The 18,417-nt window shown below is 42.1% G+C and overlaps 1 protein-coding gene across 2 annotated transcripts in view; it reads right to left on the reverse strand.

Annotated features, from left to right (window-relative positions):
- LANCL3 (LanC like family member 3) overlaps positions 1 to 12,394 on the reverse strand; it is a 42,986-nt gene extending 30,592 nt beyond the window's left edge. The window contains exon 1 of one of the 2 annotated variants that reach the window (XM_060770149.2): positions 11,198 to 12,391. In XM_060770149.2, the coding sequence (XP_060626132.2) occupies positions 11,198 to 11,800 (603 nt within the window). In that variant the 5' untranslated portion in view covers positions 11,801 to 12,391. Of the gene's footprint in view, positions 1 to 11,197 lie in introns of both variants that reach the window. The other variant, XM_060770150.2, reaches the window with a different exon arrangement.
- Between the last annotated feature and the right edge of the window lie 6,023 nt (positions 12,395 to 18,417).

Below are 18,417 nucleotides of genomic sequence, written 5' to 3' on the forward strand. Positions count from 1 at the left end.
CAAGGGCTGATTCAGTTATACAACCTAAGTGCAATAAAAGTCATTGTCATTATTTGTGAAGAATATTCTTCTGTTGTTTTCTTAAGTCTAACATGTCAATTTCTTCATAAATCAGCAAGTTGTCACCAATTAAACTTTAAAAATGGCAATGTTCAGAAAAGAGTATGGAAGCATTGAAGTCTGCTAATGGCCATAAAAATCACCATACTCTGCTCTGAATATTTTCAAAGGGCCTGTGTCTACAATGAGTAAATATTGTTGATTCAACGAGTCTTGAAACAGTGGTATTTATATAATGCATGGATTGAAAATGGGATAAATTGCTGCTTCAAGGCCCTTATACCAGGATAAGCAGTCACGGGATGCTTTAAGGCAGAAAATGAACAACAGTGCCTGTATGTGCAAACAATGTCACAGCGCAAAGATGAAAGATGACCCTCTTTGAAAATGTGCTTCAACGTTAGGACTCTGTGCTAGTGCAAACCTCCGAGGACACAGATATGCACCCAAGAGACAGGACATGGAAAAAAATGCAATGTGCCTACACTGTGTAGCTGCTGTTTCTATGGGCTCACAAACTAGTGTGAAGTCGATCTTGGTAGTTGAATAAACACAACCAAGGTCTCATCTGGTTTGAATGTTGTAGGTGTGAACATGTGCATGTTCACTTCACATTTGCTCATTTTGCAGTAGATCCGAAGCATGTAGATGAGCCCAATAAAATATTCCAGAATGAAGGGGGTTCATGCACTTAATACCTTCCTGCCTGCCATACACCCAGGAAAGGTACAAGAATCCAACTGTAACAGAAAGGTGCCAATCTCAAGTAACAGAAAGGTGCCAATCTCTTGTTTCCTACTGGTGGCATTCCTTCCATTGTTGCAGTGTTCAACTGAATATTGTCCAGCCCTCCATATATAACTGGACTACATTCAAGTAGATGTTACCAGCACAGGTGATGATGAATGAATCTGAGAGTTGTAAAAGGTTCTGCTGTAAGGTTTGCTTATGATCTACAGACATTGAGGGAAGATATTGGTTTTTCAATGCAGAGGCATTTCTAGGTCACTAAAAGCTGCTGAAAGCCATCATTCACATGACCCATTAGAAACAGGTGAGTTTGTCCTTAACAAAGAGCAGCACCACATCATGATTTTCCACTCTTCACACATATCAAAATACTTCCCCACCCTCAATAGTATCTCTTGATTTTTATCTTGGTAGATTCACTGATTTAGAGAGACAAGACCATCATCAAGAGAAAACAAACCATCAAATGGGGGAAGATGCACTTCAATTCTGTCTGCTGTTTCATTATCCTAATAAGACATATGGAAGGCAAGAGAAGAATAATCTGAGGCATTTCACTATCGTCAATAAAATATATATTAAGTTATGCCACCACTTTGACAGGACTGACTTTTGAACTACTTAAGATTCCAGTGCATTCACATCTCTCCCAAACACCATTAACTTTTTGCGTCTTGTAATAGCTATATATTCACCTGAGTCTTGGTGTAAATCTACTACTCTAGTCTATCTTTGTTTTTTTACAAGTTCAGGAGGACTGCTAAATTGCCTAGGAAGAATTTCAGAGAGAGATGTGCTTCAGCACTCGGGAATAGAGATAGGAAAAAAGGGAACATGACAAGAGTGGAGGTACAGGCAGTCCCCGAGTTACAAACACCTGATTTACAAATGACTCATAGTTAAGAACAGAGGTGAGACAACAGGAAATGTGAGAAATTCATGGGGAAAAGGTGTATCTACTGAAGCTTTCTAATCAAGAAGCTGAAGTTTTGAAACTCCAATGGGTGCAGGGACAGAAAGTGATGTGAAATCTTCTGAACAGAGGAACAAGCAGCAAAACAAGCACTACATGGGCATTAACTCTTCTCTATGCTATCAAAAGTGATAGATAGATAGATAGATAGATAGATAGATAGATAGATAGATAGATAGGCTGGAGTTACACTTAAAAAATGTCCCTGTTTTGACTTACATATAAATTCAACTTAAGAACAAACCTACAGAACCCATCTTGTTCATAAGCTGACAACTGCTTGTAATCAGTGACTCCTCCCAGAGGATCAATTCACCTCCTGTTAGACAGCCACATCCTTGTGGCATATTTTGGCAACCCTCTATCCTACTCATTCCACATCCCACAAAGTGCATCAGCAAGGGCAGATGACTACAATATGCTTGTGGAGCTGATTTTAAGCTGCTTTGAATTTCATTATAGAGAGAAAAAGCAGGGTATAAATAAACATTATAAGGTAATAATAATAACCTGGCACCTGGGGTATATTGGCACCTCCTGCAGAACATTAAAGAGCTTAACTTAGACTTTGCTACCTCAGCACTTTTGATAATAGTATTCCCCAGCCCCTGTTTACTTGATTTTGGCACTTTCCTTTGGCTCTTTTCAGGATTCATTGCACTCATTGAGCCTGAATCTCAGCTATGTTCCTTTATTTCAACCATATTGTTTTTGATGTTGTTTATTATTGTGTTCGCTTTATATTTTATCTGATGCTTTTAATTGTCTGTGTTTTATTTGTAATTTTTGGGCTTGTCCCTTGTAAGCCGCCCTGAGTCCCCTAGGGGAGATGGTTGGCGGGGTATACAAATAAAGTTGTTGTTGTTGTTGTTGTTGTTATTGTTATTTTACTTTGCTGCAACGTTCTTTAATGCACTTTATACCCTTAATCTGTTCTGCAGTACTCATTGGTAGCACGTGTTTTGTCACCACTGCAGTTTCGAGTCAGCTTGGAACAACATTAAGTGGTCAGTGTAAATGGGACCCGAATAGATGACTTGAGGCATTCAAATGAAAACCTTATATTCCAGAAGATGGCAATGAATAAGATAAAAACTTAAATTTTGGTCAGTAACCTCATAAGAACTACTGCAGTCAATTGAGGTTGAAATATTACCATTTCAGAGTTTCTTAATGATGTGCACAGCACCAGTTTCCACACCAGTCAATCATTTTTATAATATTGAAGCATATTTAATTCAGATTTGGACTGAAAGACCTGCCCCCAAAGGTAACCTTAGCAATCCTGATTTACATTACAAGAGAAAAGCATAAAGAAACTAGAGTAGAAACCTCAATTCTGTACTGAGAGCAGTTTCAATCCAACACTCTCACTGAGCCTTATGCCTGAAGCATAAAGGCATCAAGCATAAGTATCTCTTTGTCAGAGATGTGATGATGTAGCAGCGATGTCAGGAGATTTAAAAGAAAAGAACTGAGGAGATGTAAGTATCAGAACTCAAAACGTGTGGATAGTGCCAGCTATTTCTTAAACATTCATGTGTGGTATGAATTATAAAACATGTCATAATTCGCCCTTCAAATCAGGCTATTTTACAGCATTTTAATACTTTTATGGGTAAGGCTGCAGTGTGATATTCGTTAATAACCTACACTTTCTGCAAAGTAAAATATTTAAATTTCTCAAGTATCACTCAAACCTCATGAAGAACCTGACTTGGATGTTTGAATCACATGTGCTATAGCACTAGATTTTGTAAAACTCAGACTTTATGATGTTCTGTCATATCTTACAAAATAATGGATTGGAAATTTTGCCCATCAAAAAGCTACAATAATGAGAGAAGCTGCAACTAATGAAGTGAGTGTATCTTTATGATCCAAATCTTTTCCCCCGCTTTTGTATTTCTCTTGTGTGTCCCTCCCCCATACAGTTGCCATAACCAACAAAAGCAAAATAACTCAATTATACATCTTTTCCTATCATGGAGAAACATGAACAAAGTGGTTTAAGAAGCTCTTCTGCTACTACCCCAGTTTCTCATCTTACATAACAGCCCCAATGCCTACTCCCCCTCTCTCTGTATATGTTTATTTGTATGTCTCTCTGTGTGTTTGGAATGATTCAAGGGAAAGGAAGCACAAATCATGAAAACACTTGCATGCCTGCACTTTTTCTATAATTAGGGCCTCCTTCCCACTGTGCCCTACATGGTTGTATACCAGAGCTGTCAGGATTTTATATATGTGTAAGTATATGTAAGTATGTGTATGTGTATAAATGCAAACATAGATATGTGTGTAAAATATATAGAACTAGCTGTCCCCTGCCACGTGTTGCTGTGGCCCAGTCTGTTGATCTGGAAAATAAAGTAATGAGAAAGTGTTGGTTTCTAATATATGTAATTTCTTTGTGCTTGTGGGTAAACAGTATTTCTTGCTGTTTCTTTGTCAGTGTTGATGTGGAGAGTGTCTGGTTTGCCTACTCTGGAACATGCAACATATCATTATCCTTCTTTAAGGGTCCCTTTCAAATCTATGATACTATATCTGTGTCCGTGTGAATCATATCTATCTATCTATCTATATCTATGGCTGGATGGCTCTTTGTCAGGAGGGCTTTGATTACGTTTTCTTGCCCCGTTGATGGGAGTTGGACTGGATGGCCTTAAGTATTTTCTGTTGGTCATGGGAGAACTGTGTGCCAAGTTTGGTTCGATTCCATTGTTGGTAGGGTTCAGAATGCTCTTTGATTGTAGGTGAATGAGAAATCCCAGTAACTACAACTCCCAAATGTCAAGGTCTATTTCCCCCAAACTCCATCTGTGTTCATATGTGGGCATATGGAATATTCGTGCCAAGTTTAGTCCAGATCCATCATTGTTTGAGTCCACAGTGCTCTCTGGATGTAGGTGAACTACAACTCCCAAACTCAAGGTCAATGCCCACCAAACCCTTCCAGTATTTTCTGTTGGTCGTGGGAGTTCTGTGTGCCAAGTTTGGTTCAATTCCATCGTTGATGGAGTTCAGAATGCTCTTTGATTATAGGTGAACTATGAATCCCAGCAACTACAACTCCCAAATGACAAAATCATAATTTTTTGAGTGATGGTCACTCCTTGTGTTGTGAGACATGTTGTTGCCAAATTTGCTTCAGCCTCCCCCCCCCCCCCCCCCAAATTCTCATGGTGGTCTGCAAAAAGGCCTTACTGGTACATTATTTAAACTGTTATGTTTATTCATATCATGATCTGATCACCATGCTCAATATATCTCATATGCATGGGGGTATTGGGGTAATGATACAAAAGGTTTACTAGGGTAGATCCTCTTTCACTCAGACTCAGCCCCCCCCCCCCCCCCCCCCGAATCAAAATCCTGGCTACAGGCCTGGTTCATTGGCTCTTTTGTTTTTAAGGTACTCATTATGCACAGAGCATTTATATATATATATAGATGTAACATCTATAACATTTATAGATCTTTCTATGTATGCCTTTCAAACAGTATGAACCCTGTATGCCTCCTTGCTCATGTCCAGCATTTTTAAATTTTAATTGTTACATTTGGCCCGGCCATAGGTTTTTAAATGCTGTATGTCATTATTGTTATTGTTTATTGCTTATTGTGTATTTTTGCTTTTGAATTTTATTTTATTTTAATTTTTAATTGATTATTTGTTATTGCCTTTGTTTATTGAGGTGCTGTGGGCTTGGCCTCATGTAAGCCGCACTGAGTCTCTTGGGGAGATGGTAGAGGGGTACAAATAAAGTATTATTATTATTATTATTATTATTATTATTATTATTATTTGCATAGAGAATACATTCCCAGACTTTACATGGATGCATGAAAATTCAGATAATAGCCTACTCTATTGAAATGAGGAACTTCTGGCCCAAGAATACTATACAGTCATGCTGGAGGACCTGTGAAATGCCTAGAGAGGACATAGTTTGTTGGATGCAGACAAATAAACAACTGGCACCAGTCCCACGAATACAGAATCATAACGTATTGTAAAATCAGATTGCATACCAATGTAAACTGCACCTTGGTGTGTTTGAGAAAAATTCTACTGTCTGGCTCTGTGTGAAGCACAAGGAGACTGTGTCCCTATAGTGTATACATATTGTCAAAAGTTACTTTTTGGGGCTATAATTCTGAGAATCCTCCAGCCTACAATTCCACCAATGCAAGATATACATTGGGAACTACAGCTGCACAGTCCATGTCCCTTATTAGCTAAATGACAATATGACTCTACATATGGCCCAAAAATATACACTGCCAGTAATTCACCATTATGCTCCTGTTTAATCGTGTGGCTTGAAGAAGTCATAAAAAAAAGCTGCAGTCATAAAATATAATATTCTGTAAGCCATGCAAGAACATAAGTTGTTACAGATGTTAAAATGTTATTTTAATGCTATTACATTGCAGAAGCAATTCTCAAGGTACAATTCCCTGGTGTGCATATAATTATATTGGGGGAGGATTACATTATGACATGTGCAATGTAATTCTTAAGAAACATATTCCCCGTGCTCATCCTTCTGACAAGGAGGAATGAAATACCATGCAGATAATATTTGCTATATGGTTGTGATTGGAACTTTTTTTTCACGAAAGCAACCACATTGACATGTGTTTAACTCACTTCCACAAAGGAGCATGAATCATAGAATCATAGTCCAACCCCTTGCCAAGGAGCAGGAAAATCACATTCATTCAGAGGAGAGTGACTAAAATGATCAAGGGCCTGGAAAACAAGCCCTGTGAGGAGCGGCTTAAAGAGCTGGACATGTTTAGCCTGAAGAAGTGAAGACTGAGAGGTGACATGAAACTGCATTAAATGGTCAGTATAGACTCTATGACACAGATTAACTGCATTGAATTGCATTATATGACTCTATAAAAAGGTAAAGGTTGTCCCCTGACATTAAGTCCAGTCATGTCTGACTCTGGGGTGTGGTGCTCATCTCCATTTCTAAGCTGAAGAGTTGGAGTTGTCCGTAGACACCAAGGTCATGTGGCCGGCATAACTGCATGGAGTGCCGTTACCTTCCCATTGGAACGGTACCTATTGATCTACTCACATTTCCATGTTGTCAAACTGCTAGGTTGGCAGAAGCTAGGGCTGACAGCGGAAGCTCACATACTTACCATATAATGCAATTTCAAACTGTCACATAAGGCTGTGTAGATGGGGGCCTTGTAGCCCTTTCCAGCATTTCTAGTGGTGGAGTTGCAACAAAACATGAGGAGGGACACAACATCAGATAACCTGTTCTACAATCTTAACAACAAGCACTGGTGGCAGAATTTTTTCAGTAAGGTCGCAGTATTGTCTCCATCCTCCCACCCCCAATTAATATGGGCTCAAATGCAACTGCTAGTCTCACCTAGAGTAGAGTAGAGCCATTCATCAGTTCATTTATTTATTTAAAACTTTTATATCCCAATCTTCTCTACCTCTGCAGAGGGACTCAGACCGGCTAACAGCAAAGATTCAATGCTAACACTGAAAATCTAAAACACAATAAACAACATTAAGTTACCAATTACATTACATAAATTACATAAAATTACATAAAAGCCGTTCGCCAGGATAAAATCGTGTCCAACTCAGTCCGTATGTCCAGTCCATATATTGTGATCAGTTACTAAACATGAAGTCAATAGTTATATACTCTCATTGATTCAATGGGTCTGTTTTAAGTGGAACTACCAATAAGATTTAAGACAAATTATGTAAACCTAAAAGGGACTCAAGAGAAAAGAATTTGCTAAACACTATAGTAGTCATGTTTATTAAACCATTTAAAGCAAAAATCAATGATATTACAAATCATTTTAAATAAATAATGGCCCAAATTCTCTATGATAGTTATGATTGCATAATATAGAGTTACGCATTGATGACTATTATATATTCATGATCATTTTAGTCCCTATTTGAAAGACTACATAGACCCCATGAAAATACTCCAATTGGCACTTACCAGATCAGACCCTATCAATCAAGAAGTAGCTGGCTAACATTTACACCTCCCCAAGTACAAGTGATCTCCAGCAATAGAAGCAATTGTGCCATGTATTCTGCTTCTGTCTGTTACCAGAGATTGTTCACAATCGCTTCCCAAACAATAGGGGAACAGATCTTCATTGACTGCAGTGGCTGCTACCCAGTAAATAGGGATTAGAGAAGTCAGTCTGGGTATCTCTGATTAGAAAGATAACTCAGATGCTAATTGATACACATCTCTCATAAAGGATTTCAAGCAATATATATATCCATACCCACAATCTCCAGATCTCAAACTAGGACCATTGCATACACTTATTAGGAATGGAAGAAGTTGCAGTGAAATTAATGGGATACATTTCCAAATATAAATATGTGAAGTCATAGAGAGGTGGGGAGCAAGTCTGTTTTCTGCTGCCCTGGAGACCAGGACGTGGAACAATGGCTTCAAACTACAGGAAAGGAGATTCCACCTGAACATGAAAAAGAACTTCCTGACTGTGAGAGCTGTCCAGCAGTGGAACTCTCTGCCCTGGAGTATGGTGGAGGCTCCTTCTTTGGAGGCAGAGGCTGGATGGCCACCTGTCAGGGGGTGCTTTGAATGTGATTTTCCTGGGGGCTGGACTGTATGGCCCACAAGGTTTCTTCCAACTATATGGTTCTATGATTCTATATATTTGGCAGTAAGATGTGGCAACACAATAACATTCTGCAGTTTTGACATGTCACAGGAAGAGGGTGATTTTCTTATCTTATATTTTATTATTATTGCAGGATAATAATATAGTACAATATAATAATATAATATATAATTATATAAAAATAATGTATATTATAGATTACATATAATATTACTAGTAATAATGCAGTATAATGTGTTATTATTTTTTTTTTATGTGGATTTGTTTTGGGATTTGGGGGGGAGGTTATTTTTGTCTTTGTTCAGCTTCTCACAGCATTGAATATTTGCCAATATCTGTTGTAAACCTTCCTAAGTTCCCTTGGGGAGATAGGGCAAGATATAAATAAAGTTTATTATTGTTATCATCATCATCATCATCATCAGCATCAGCAACAACAACAACATCATCTCTTATGCCACAACTACAGTAGTGTTGCTAGGCAGCTTGTATTTTTAAGGGTCATCCATTTACAGTAATGCCCCTTACTCCTTAAAAGACTTGTCCAAAAGCAAACACTTCCCACCAATGTTTATTTTACATCCTATAGTCTACATGACTTGTCAAGTTTATTTATGAAATGTCCACCTCAAAATACTTGATGTCTGGGTTTAAGAGAAACTGGCCAGTGACTCATCATCTCCACACTTCTGACATGTTGAACTTTCTCAATATAATCTCCATTCAAGGTGGAACGGACGAATCCTGGCTGCAACTACATGTTCAAAGCTAGCCCAAAGCAACAGAGATGAGCAGAAACAGGGGCAAAGTTCCAGAGTTAAGTTTTCAGGAACTTTCACAAGGAGACATAAACTCTTCCCTTCCCTGTCCCTAGACTGCTGAGATCACAGGGTGTGATCTACTGGAGCAACTATACCTTCTGGTTATCCCAATTCCAGCCTCATGTCTCTTGCTTCATCATCTGATGATATCACTGCGACAGAAATGAATCCAGTCTGGATTTTAATATATCCCAGGATCTATTCCTAAAAAAGAGTCAGTGTCTTAGAGGACCACAGGATCTTCTAAATTCTTCAGATCTGGAGGATTAGGTCCCTTGTCAACATCAGAGTCACTAGCTACCCCTCTACACAAACAATTTCTCCTTCTCTGTATGCAAAATATTGGAAGAGGAGCAAAACATAACTTAGGAAAGATAAATGGTTTTAAGCCTAAAAAAACAAAAGATATTGCACACTACTTGATCATATAACTACAGTCCCACTTTAACTGCTATAATTCAGTACAAGGGATTTGAAGTTTGATGTTTGCCCCTTCAAGTCATTTTTGACTTGTGGAGACAGTTTAAGGTGAACCTGTCATAGGGTTTTCTGGGCTGAGTGTATGACTCACCTAAGGTCACCAAGCCAATGCTGCAAGTCGGAATGGCATCACGAGATGCAGAGCTAACCTTAAGAAATGGGGCTACAAAGTGGAGTCCATGAGATGCGAGTGTGGAGAAGAGCAAACCACAGACCACCTATGACATTGCAACTTGAGCCCTACTACATATACAATAGAGGACCTTCTCACAGTGACACCAGAGGCACTCCAAGTGGCCATCTTCTGGTCAAAGGACATTTAGCATGATGCCAAGTTCTTAAACTTTGTTTGTGTTTTGAAATACATGTTTACAGTACTCCAGCAAACTGGAAGTAGAGGAGTAGGAGCAAGAAGAGGAGATGAAGAAGGAAAAGGAGATTGGACAGGAGGAAAGGAGGAGGGAACCTGGAGGAAGAGGAGCAGAAGGAAAAAGTAGAGGAGAAGAGGAGCAGCAGGAGGGGGCAGGACAAAGAGGAGCAGGTTGAGGAGGAAAGGAGGAAGAGGAGTGGGAGAAGAAAGAGGACAAAAGGAAGATGAGGAAGAAGACTAAGAGAAGCAGGAGGAGGAAAAGCAGGAAGGGGAAGAAATGCAGAAGGAGGAAGAAGGAGTCAAAGAGAAGCAGGAGTAGGAGCAGGAAGGGGAAAAAGAGGAGGAGGAGGAGGAGGAGGAGGAGGAAGAAGACTGAGAGAAGCAGGAAAAGAAGGAGAGGGAAGGAGAATAAGAGCAGGAGGAAGAGGAAGAAAACTAAGAGAAGCAGAAGGAGAATGAAGGAGAGGAAGAGCAGCAGGAAGAGGAAGACTAAGAGAAGCAGGAGAAGAAGGAGCAGGAAGGAGAAGAAGAGCAGGAGGAAGACGAAGAAGACTAAGAGAAGCAGGAGGAGAAGGAAGAGGAAGAGCAGGAAGAAGAAGAGGAGGAGAAAGAAGAAGACTAAGAGAAGCAGGAGAGAAGGAGAGGGAAAGAGAAGAAGAGCAGGAGGAGGAGGAGGAGGAGGAGGAGGAGGAGGAGGAGGAGGAGGAGGAGGAGGAGGAGGAAGACGAAGAGCAGGAAGAGGAAGAGGAGGAGAAAGAAGAAGACTAAGAGAAGCAGGAGAGAAGGAGAGGGAAAGAGAAGAAGAGGAGGAGGAGGAGGAGGAGGAGGAAGACGAAGAGCAGGAAGAGGAAGAGGAGGAGAAAGAAGAAGACTAAGAGAAGCAGGAGAGAAGGAGAGGGAAAGAGAAGAAGAGCAGCAGGAGGAGGAAGACTAAAAGAAGCAGGAGAAGAAGGAAGGCGACAAAGAGAAGGAAGAGGAAGAGAAAAAAGAAGACGAAGAGAAGCAGGAGGAGATGGAGAGGGAAAGAGAAGAAAAGCAGGAGGAAGCGGGCCCGGTGCGGCGGACGAGTGGTACCTCCAAGGCCAGCTTCTGCTTGAGGAGGAGGGCGGCGCAGAGGTACCCGGCGCGGCCCACGAAGAGCTCGTCGGAGCCGCCCTGGCGGAAGCGGAGCGGGACGCAGAGGGCGGCGAGGGCGCGGAACTTGCCCAGCGGCTCGGCCCAGTCGGGCGCCCCTTGGGCGTGGCGGACCAGGGTGGCCACGGCGTAGAGGCCGGCCCCGCCGAGGAGGAAGGCGGCGCGGGGGTCGTCCCCGGCCTCTCCCCAGGCGGGATCCCCGGCCGCGCCCTCCTGCGCCGCCGCCTCCTCCGCCTCCTGGTCGCGCAGGCAGGCCTCCACCAGCCCCTGGGCCGCCCGCAGGTACGAGCCGCGCGCCGCCGCGAAGGACGGGCTCTGCGCCACCTGGTACAGCATGAAGGCCACGCCGCCCGCCCCGCCGTACAGACCCCCGCCGCCGCCGACGCCGCCGCCGCCTCCTCCTGCCCCGGGCTCGGGCAGCGCCTTGAGGATGCGCTCGACGGTGGCCGTCACCAAGGGCACCACCTTCTCTTGCCACGGCCCGCCCAAGAGGCTGCCCTTGTAGTCGTCGAAGCGGTTGGGGAAGCAGCGCCTGTTCTCCATGGTCCAAAGCCGGCCTTCGCCTCCCCACGGGCCCCTTTTGCTCTGACTGGCGGGAGGGCTTGAGGGGGGGGGGAGGGGGAGGGAGAGAGGGGGCAACCTCCGCCTCCAGCCGCGGGTCGCTCTGCTTGGAAACCCACGGCGGAGCGCTATGCCTTCGGGGGCTTTTCCCCCGCCTCAAGCCAAGCTCTCTCTTCGCCTTGCATTGCCTCTCCTCACAGGTTGAAATGCCGGCAGAAGGTGGCAAGAGGCTCCCTGTCAGCGCCCCCGCCTCCTCCTCTTTCTGTGTGGAGAAGGAGAGAAGCAGCCGCTCTCCTTTCCGCGCCGGAGAGCTGTCAGGCGGGAGAAAGTGCTGCCGTGCTGCTGCCTGCCTCTGGCCAAGGAAGGCGCCTCCCACTCTTTCTTTCCCTTCTCGCTCCTTTCCCACTCGCGGGAGGGAGGCGTCGGCCAAGGAGAACGCTCTTCTGCCCGGCCTCCCTTGCCTCTCGCCGTGCATCCTCCTCCCCTCCTCGCCCCAACCTGAAGGGAGTTAGGCGGTTTTCGTGGGGCATCGGACGACAGAGCGCCCTTCCACGCAGCCCTGTATCCCAGAATATCAAGGCAGAGAACCCCACGTTATGTGCTCTGAACTGGAATATATGGCAGCGTGGACTCAGATGACCCAGTCCAAAGCAGAAATTGTGAGATTTTCTGTCTTGATATTCTGGGATATAGGGCTGTGTGGAAAGGCCCAGGCTGTTTTTTCAAAGGGCAGGATAGGAGATAACCAAGGGCCCTTCCACACAGCCGAATATCCCAGAATATTAAGGAAGAAAATCTCACAATATCTGTTTCGAACTGGCTTCTCTAATGGCCCTTCCACACAGCCCTATATCCAGGGGTGGCTCAACCCATTACGCAAAGTCAGCGTTTGCAGTATAGTTGATTTTGCCCAGGGGTGCTCTTGAGGCGCACTTGGGGGAAAATAGACCTTGACATATGCGAGTTGTATTTATTGGGATGTATAGTTCACCTACAATCAAAGAGCATTCTGAACTCCACCAATGATGGAATTGAACCAAATAGGGCACACAGAACTCCCACGACAAACAGAAAATATATATCAGTGATTGATTGGGGGGGGGGGGGAATACTGTTTGCTTACCATTGAAAATTACCTATGGTCGCCTCTGCCTATATCCCAGAACATCAAGGTAGTAAGTCTGATTTGGGAAGTCTGATTCGGCCACAGTGGTCCATGTTCTTGTTACATGGATCACCGCTTTTGAAGTGTAACCATAAAACCATACACAGTTGCTCCCTCTCAACATTTGCTCCTGTATGAAGGCCTTTTTATGACCTCGCTTTGATGAGCTTCTCCCCCATAAATAATCTACTCCATCCCTATCTCACCCTAAGTTTTTAGCATTTTAGTATTTTATCTTTTTCATGCGGCCTGCTCACTGTCACTGTGACTGCTTACTGTACTCTTATGTTTTAGGTACCGGTATTTTATTATACTGTTGTTTTGTGCTTTGGTTTTATTTTTTTATTTTATTGTAATGCTCTTTTGAGCCTGGCCTCATGTAAGCCACCCCAAGTCCCTGTTGGGGAGATGGTGGCTGGATATAAATAAAGATTATTATTATTATTATTACATCCCGAATAGACTATTGCAATGCACGCTACACAGGACTGTCTCTGAAGACTGGCTGGAAGCTTCAATTAGTCCAAAGGCTGGCAGCCAGGTTGCTCACTGGAGCTGCGTACAGGAAGCACACAACCCCTCTGTTATACCAGCTCCAATGGCTGCCGGTCTGCTTCTGAGCACAATTCAAAGTGCTGGTTTTAACCTTTAAAGTCCTAATCAGTTCTGACCCAGCTTAAGATCATGTGGAGAGGCCTTGCTCTCGATCCTACTGCCATCGCAAACACGATTGGTGGGGATGAGGGATAGGGCCTTCAAGGCAGCGCCCCCCTCCCCGTCTGTGGAATTCCCTCCCCAGGAGAAGGAAACTCAAGACTGGGCTATGAGACCAAGCATTCAACTACTGAATAGCAGCAATGTGAGAAGAAGATTTAAGCAACTCGCAATAATTAATTGACCCGGATCTAGATTTGGATCTTAATTGCCATGTTTTAATATATTGTTTTAGTTGACTGTTCTTAATTAACTGTTTTTAACTATCTGTTTTAATTAATTGTTCAGTGTTTTAATTGTATTGTTGAATGTTTATAATTGTGATAGCACCAGATGGATGGTCCTTGCTGTGAGGCCAACCTGAGTGAGAAGGGTGGATTACAAATGCAGGAAATAAATAATAAATAAATCAATCCCACAATATCTGCTTTGAACTGGGTTATCTGACTGGTTATATTCCACACTCGTCCTAGGATATAGGTCTGAGTGAAAGGGCCCTGAGTCCACCCTGCCATATATTCCAGTTCAAAGCCAATATTGTGGGATTTTCTGCCTTGATATTCTGGGTTATACGGCTGTGTGGTAGGGCCCTGAGTTCACACTGCCATATATTCCAGTTCAAAGCAGATCATTTGGGGTTTCATTTAGCTGTGCGGAAGGGGCCCAGGAATGGTGGGTTGGGTATTGTACTGTGACAACTGAGGATAGGGTTTGATTTCCCTCAGAGCCATGAACAACCTTTTCTGGGTGACCTGGGGAGTCAGTCTTTCAGCCTCAGAGGAAGGGAAGGGCTCACCCTCAACAAATTTTGCCAAGAAAACTCTATGATATAGTCAGCATAAACTGGAAATAGAAGAATAGTGTAGGAGAAAAGACAATGCAGAAAGGATTCTCTATCTATCTATCTATCTATCTATCTATCTATCTATCTATCTATCTAGAGCAGTGTTTCTTATCCTTCCTAATACTGCGACCCCTTAATGCATTTCCTCATGTTATGGCGACCCCCAACCAGAACATTATTTTCATTGTTACTTCATAACTGTAATTTTGCTACTGTTATTAATTATAATGCAAATATCTGATATTTAGGATGTATTTTCATTCACTGAACCAAATTTGGCACAAATACCCAATACGCCCAAATTTGAAGACTGGTGGGGTTGGGGGGCTTGATTTTGTCATTTGGGAATTGTAGTTGCTGGAATTTATAGCTCACCTACAATCAAAGAGCATTCTGAATTCCACCAATGATGGAACTGAACCAAACTTGGCACACAGAACTTCCATGACCAACAGAAAATACTGGAAAGATTTGGTGGGCATTGAACTTGGGTTTTGGAGTTGTAGTTCATCTACATCCAGAGAGCACCTGAGCAGGGAAAAGGAAGGGGCCTGAGGTTGTTATGAATTGTGGGAGTTGAAGTCCAAAGTTTGCCCATGCCTGCTCTAGAGAGAGAAAGAGTTTGTCCCAAAAATAATTAGAATGATTTACATTATGATTGTTACATGAAAATAAGCAATTGAATACAGCAATTCCAGTGTTGCTGCCACTCTTTATAGCAGTGAAGGAAGTCCTCACTTGAGATGTCGTTCAAAGGCCTCCTTGCAGCTGCCTGGACATTTTCAACTATCCCAGAATGATGTCCTTCAAGGTGCTCACAGGCTTCATGGTTACTTTATGAGCAGAGGAGCTCTTTATTTAATGCTGTGTTTTTTCAGCTAACACTGTGTTGTATTAAATGCATTTGTGGAACAGTACTTTTAAACACATGGTTAACATTAAGAACATGAATAATTCATTGTGAATGTTAATTTTTGTGTCCAAGTGCTTTATTGCTAATCCTCCTCACCTTAAGCTGAGCCAGACCCGGCAATTCATGACAAATAAATGTATCACCGCATTTTATGTGTTGCATTTTTGAATATATTAGTTGAAATGATGGAAGAAATTTACATAAATTAAAATGAAGAGGAAAGTCATGCATTTAATGTTCTGGTTGTTATTGCTGTTGTGAGACTCTAAATGTGTGAGAGGAAATTCTCTAAATTCACGGGGAAGTTCATCTTCCATTTTAAAACTATTATGAATTTAATTTTGAAATGTTTATGTACGTGAACTAATTTAGACTGTATTGAAGATCTACTTAACTTTGCTCCTGGAAAAAAATCATACATGACTTAGTACACCAAAGGTTACTATTCAAAACACCTTCAGAAACAATCTTGGGCATACTACCACAAGACAGACAAAAACCCAAATGGTTTTTGAAGAGCTTAGGATAGATTTGCATCAATTTGGATTATTACTCCATGGATTCAGAAATCTCTTTCATCAACAGTTTCAGTCCACATCACCCCTAATTTGATACTAGGCTCTGACTGGTCTGATTTTAGGTCCTTTGCTTGAAAATAGATAATGCTGTGTTTTCATGACTGGTTGTCCCACTCTTGATATTATATGCAATATTTTCTAGACCTTTACCTTAGAATCATAGAATCATGGAATCAAAGAGTTGGAAGAGACCTCATGGGCCATCCAGTCCAACCCCCTGCCAAGAAGCAGGAATATTGCATTCAAATCACCCCTGACAGATGGCCATCCAGCCTCTGTTTAAAAGCTTCCAAAGAAGGAGCCTCCACCACACTCCGGGGCAGAGAGTTCCACTGCTGAACGGCTCTCACAGTCAGGAAGTTCTTCCTCATGTTCAGATGGAATCTCCTCTCTTGTAATTTGAAGCCATTGTTCCGCGTCCTTCTCTTTCCACCCTGAAGACGTTGCTTTAAATATTAGCTAGCTGTTTCTTTGATTGTTCCAATTACAATTTGGGTGTTCTCTGATGACAGCCAAGGGATACCCTGCCTGTTCCTAACAGGCCAAATTAATGCATTTGAGTTACCATGATGATATAATATATTCTCCATAAAGTGATTTATCCTATGACTGGCAGCTTTCAACACATCCTGGCAAAGTATAAAAGCTGGGACAGATTGAGCTATACTTTTACAAAATATCAGTAGATGTGCAAAACATGTCTTTTTATATTGATTACATTTTAGTACAATATACTAAGCCATGGAGCCGCGATGGTGCAATGGGTTAAACCCTTGTGCCTGCTGAACTGTTGACCTGAAGGTTAGCGGTTTGCGAGACAGGGTGAGCTCCCATCTGTCAACTCCAGCTTCCCATTCGGGGACAGGAGAGAAGCCTCAAACAGGATGGTAAAACATCCAGGGCACCCCCTGGTCAATGTCCTTGCAGACGGCCAGTTCTTTCACATCAGAAACGACTTTCAGTTTCTCGAGTAGCTTCTGACATGATAAAAAAGTACATCTGTACTGTTTTGATTTTTGGTTGAGTAGAAGAAAAAGAACACATTCCACAGTGAAGATGTTAACTAGTGTTGACCTTACAGTATAATTGCCACCACTTCAAGCCAATGTAGGGCTCTTTAGAGTACTGAAAACAACAGAATTAAACATGCCTTATTCTGAGCATTGGATGCAAACCTTTGTCAAAGTGGTTATGTGAATTCACATCAGTCACTGATTTGAAGAGATTCTCTATGTGTGCTGTTTTGACTAACACTGCTTCTGGCTACATAATAAGTCAATCATTAAATCATTATGATTTCTTTTCCAGCTTGACATTCGTACAAAGGCTGAAAAAGACGCACTCAACTTTCTGACTTTGATATCTACAGTCGGCCCTTCATAGCCATGATTCTGTATCCATGGATTCAGCCAACCATGGCTTGAAAATCTACCCCCATCCACCCAAAACATTCCCAAAAGCAAACCTTGATTTTGCTATTTTCCTACTCTATTGTATATAATGGGACTAGAGAATCCATGGCTTCTTGGTATCTGCTGCTGTTTGGTTCCAGGAAACCTCATGGATTTTAGTATGGAACCAAACCACAGCAGATACCAAGGACCCACTGCATTTTACTTTTTATACATGTTAACATATATATGGAGTTCTGCTGTTGAAATTGTTGCATTTGTTATTTTGTTTTTCTACAATATGATGATAAACCAGGCACGGACAAATTTTGGCTCTCCAGGTGTTTTGGACTTCAACTCCCATAATTCCTAACTGCTGGTAGGTTGTTAGGAATTATGGGAGTTGAAGTCCTAAACACCTGGAGGGCTGAAGTTTGCCTGTGATAAACCTTTCACTTATGAATGCAAGGGCTTCCTTCACTACAATATACTTAAATACAATTTCTTCTTTAAATAACACTGCTTTAAAAATATGCCCTTTTATTTCTTTTTCATCATTTCAGTATTTACCCCTGCTTTTTCCCCCACGGCACCATCTGTCTTTGTCTGCTGGCATCACATCCAGCAGTCCTTGGCACAGGAAATGTCAGACTTTAAAAATAATGTATGTACCCTGTATTTTACATAGTGTCCTTGGGTCTCATTTCCAAAAACAATGTTCCCATTTTTTAAAAAACAGAAAGTCCTATTTTACTTTGTCTTTCCAGTGAGTAAGATAGGACCTACTGTTTTGTAAACTGTTTTGTGAGAGTATGTATACATACAAATATCAAACGGCATCCTGCTTCTCACCAAATGTGCGGAGCACAACCTTGTCATCACCAACACGCTCTTCCGCCAGAAAAACAAGTTCAAGACATCATGGAAGCACCCCCGGTCAAAGCATTGGCACCTCTTAGACTATGTAATCACACGTGCCAGAGACCGCCGTGAG

This window comes from Anolis sagrei, chromosome 3, assembly GCF_037176765.1.
Source record: "Anolis sagrei isolate rAnoSag1 chromosome 3, rAnoSag1.mat, whole genome shotgun sequence".
NCBI classification, from domain to species: Eukaryota; Metazoa; Chordata; class Lepidosauria; order Squamata; family Dactyloidae; genus Anolis; species Anolis sagrei.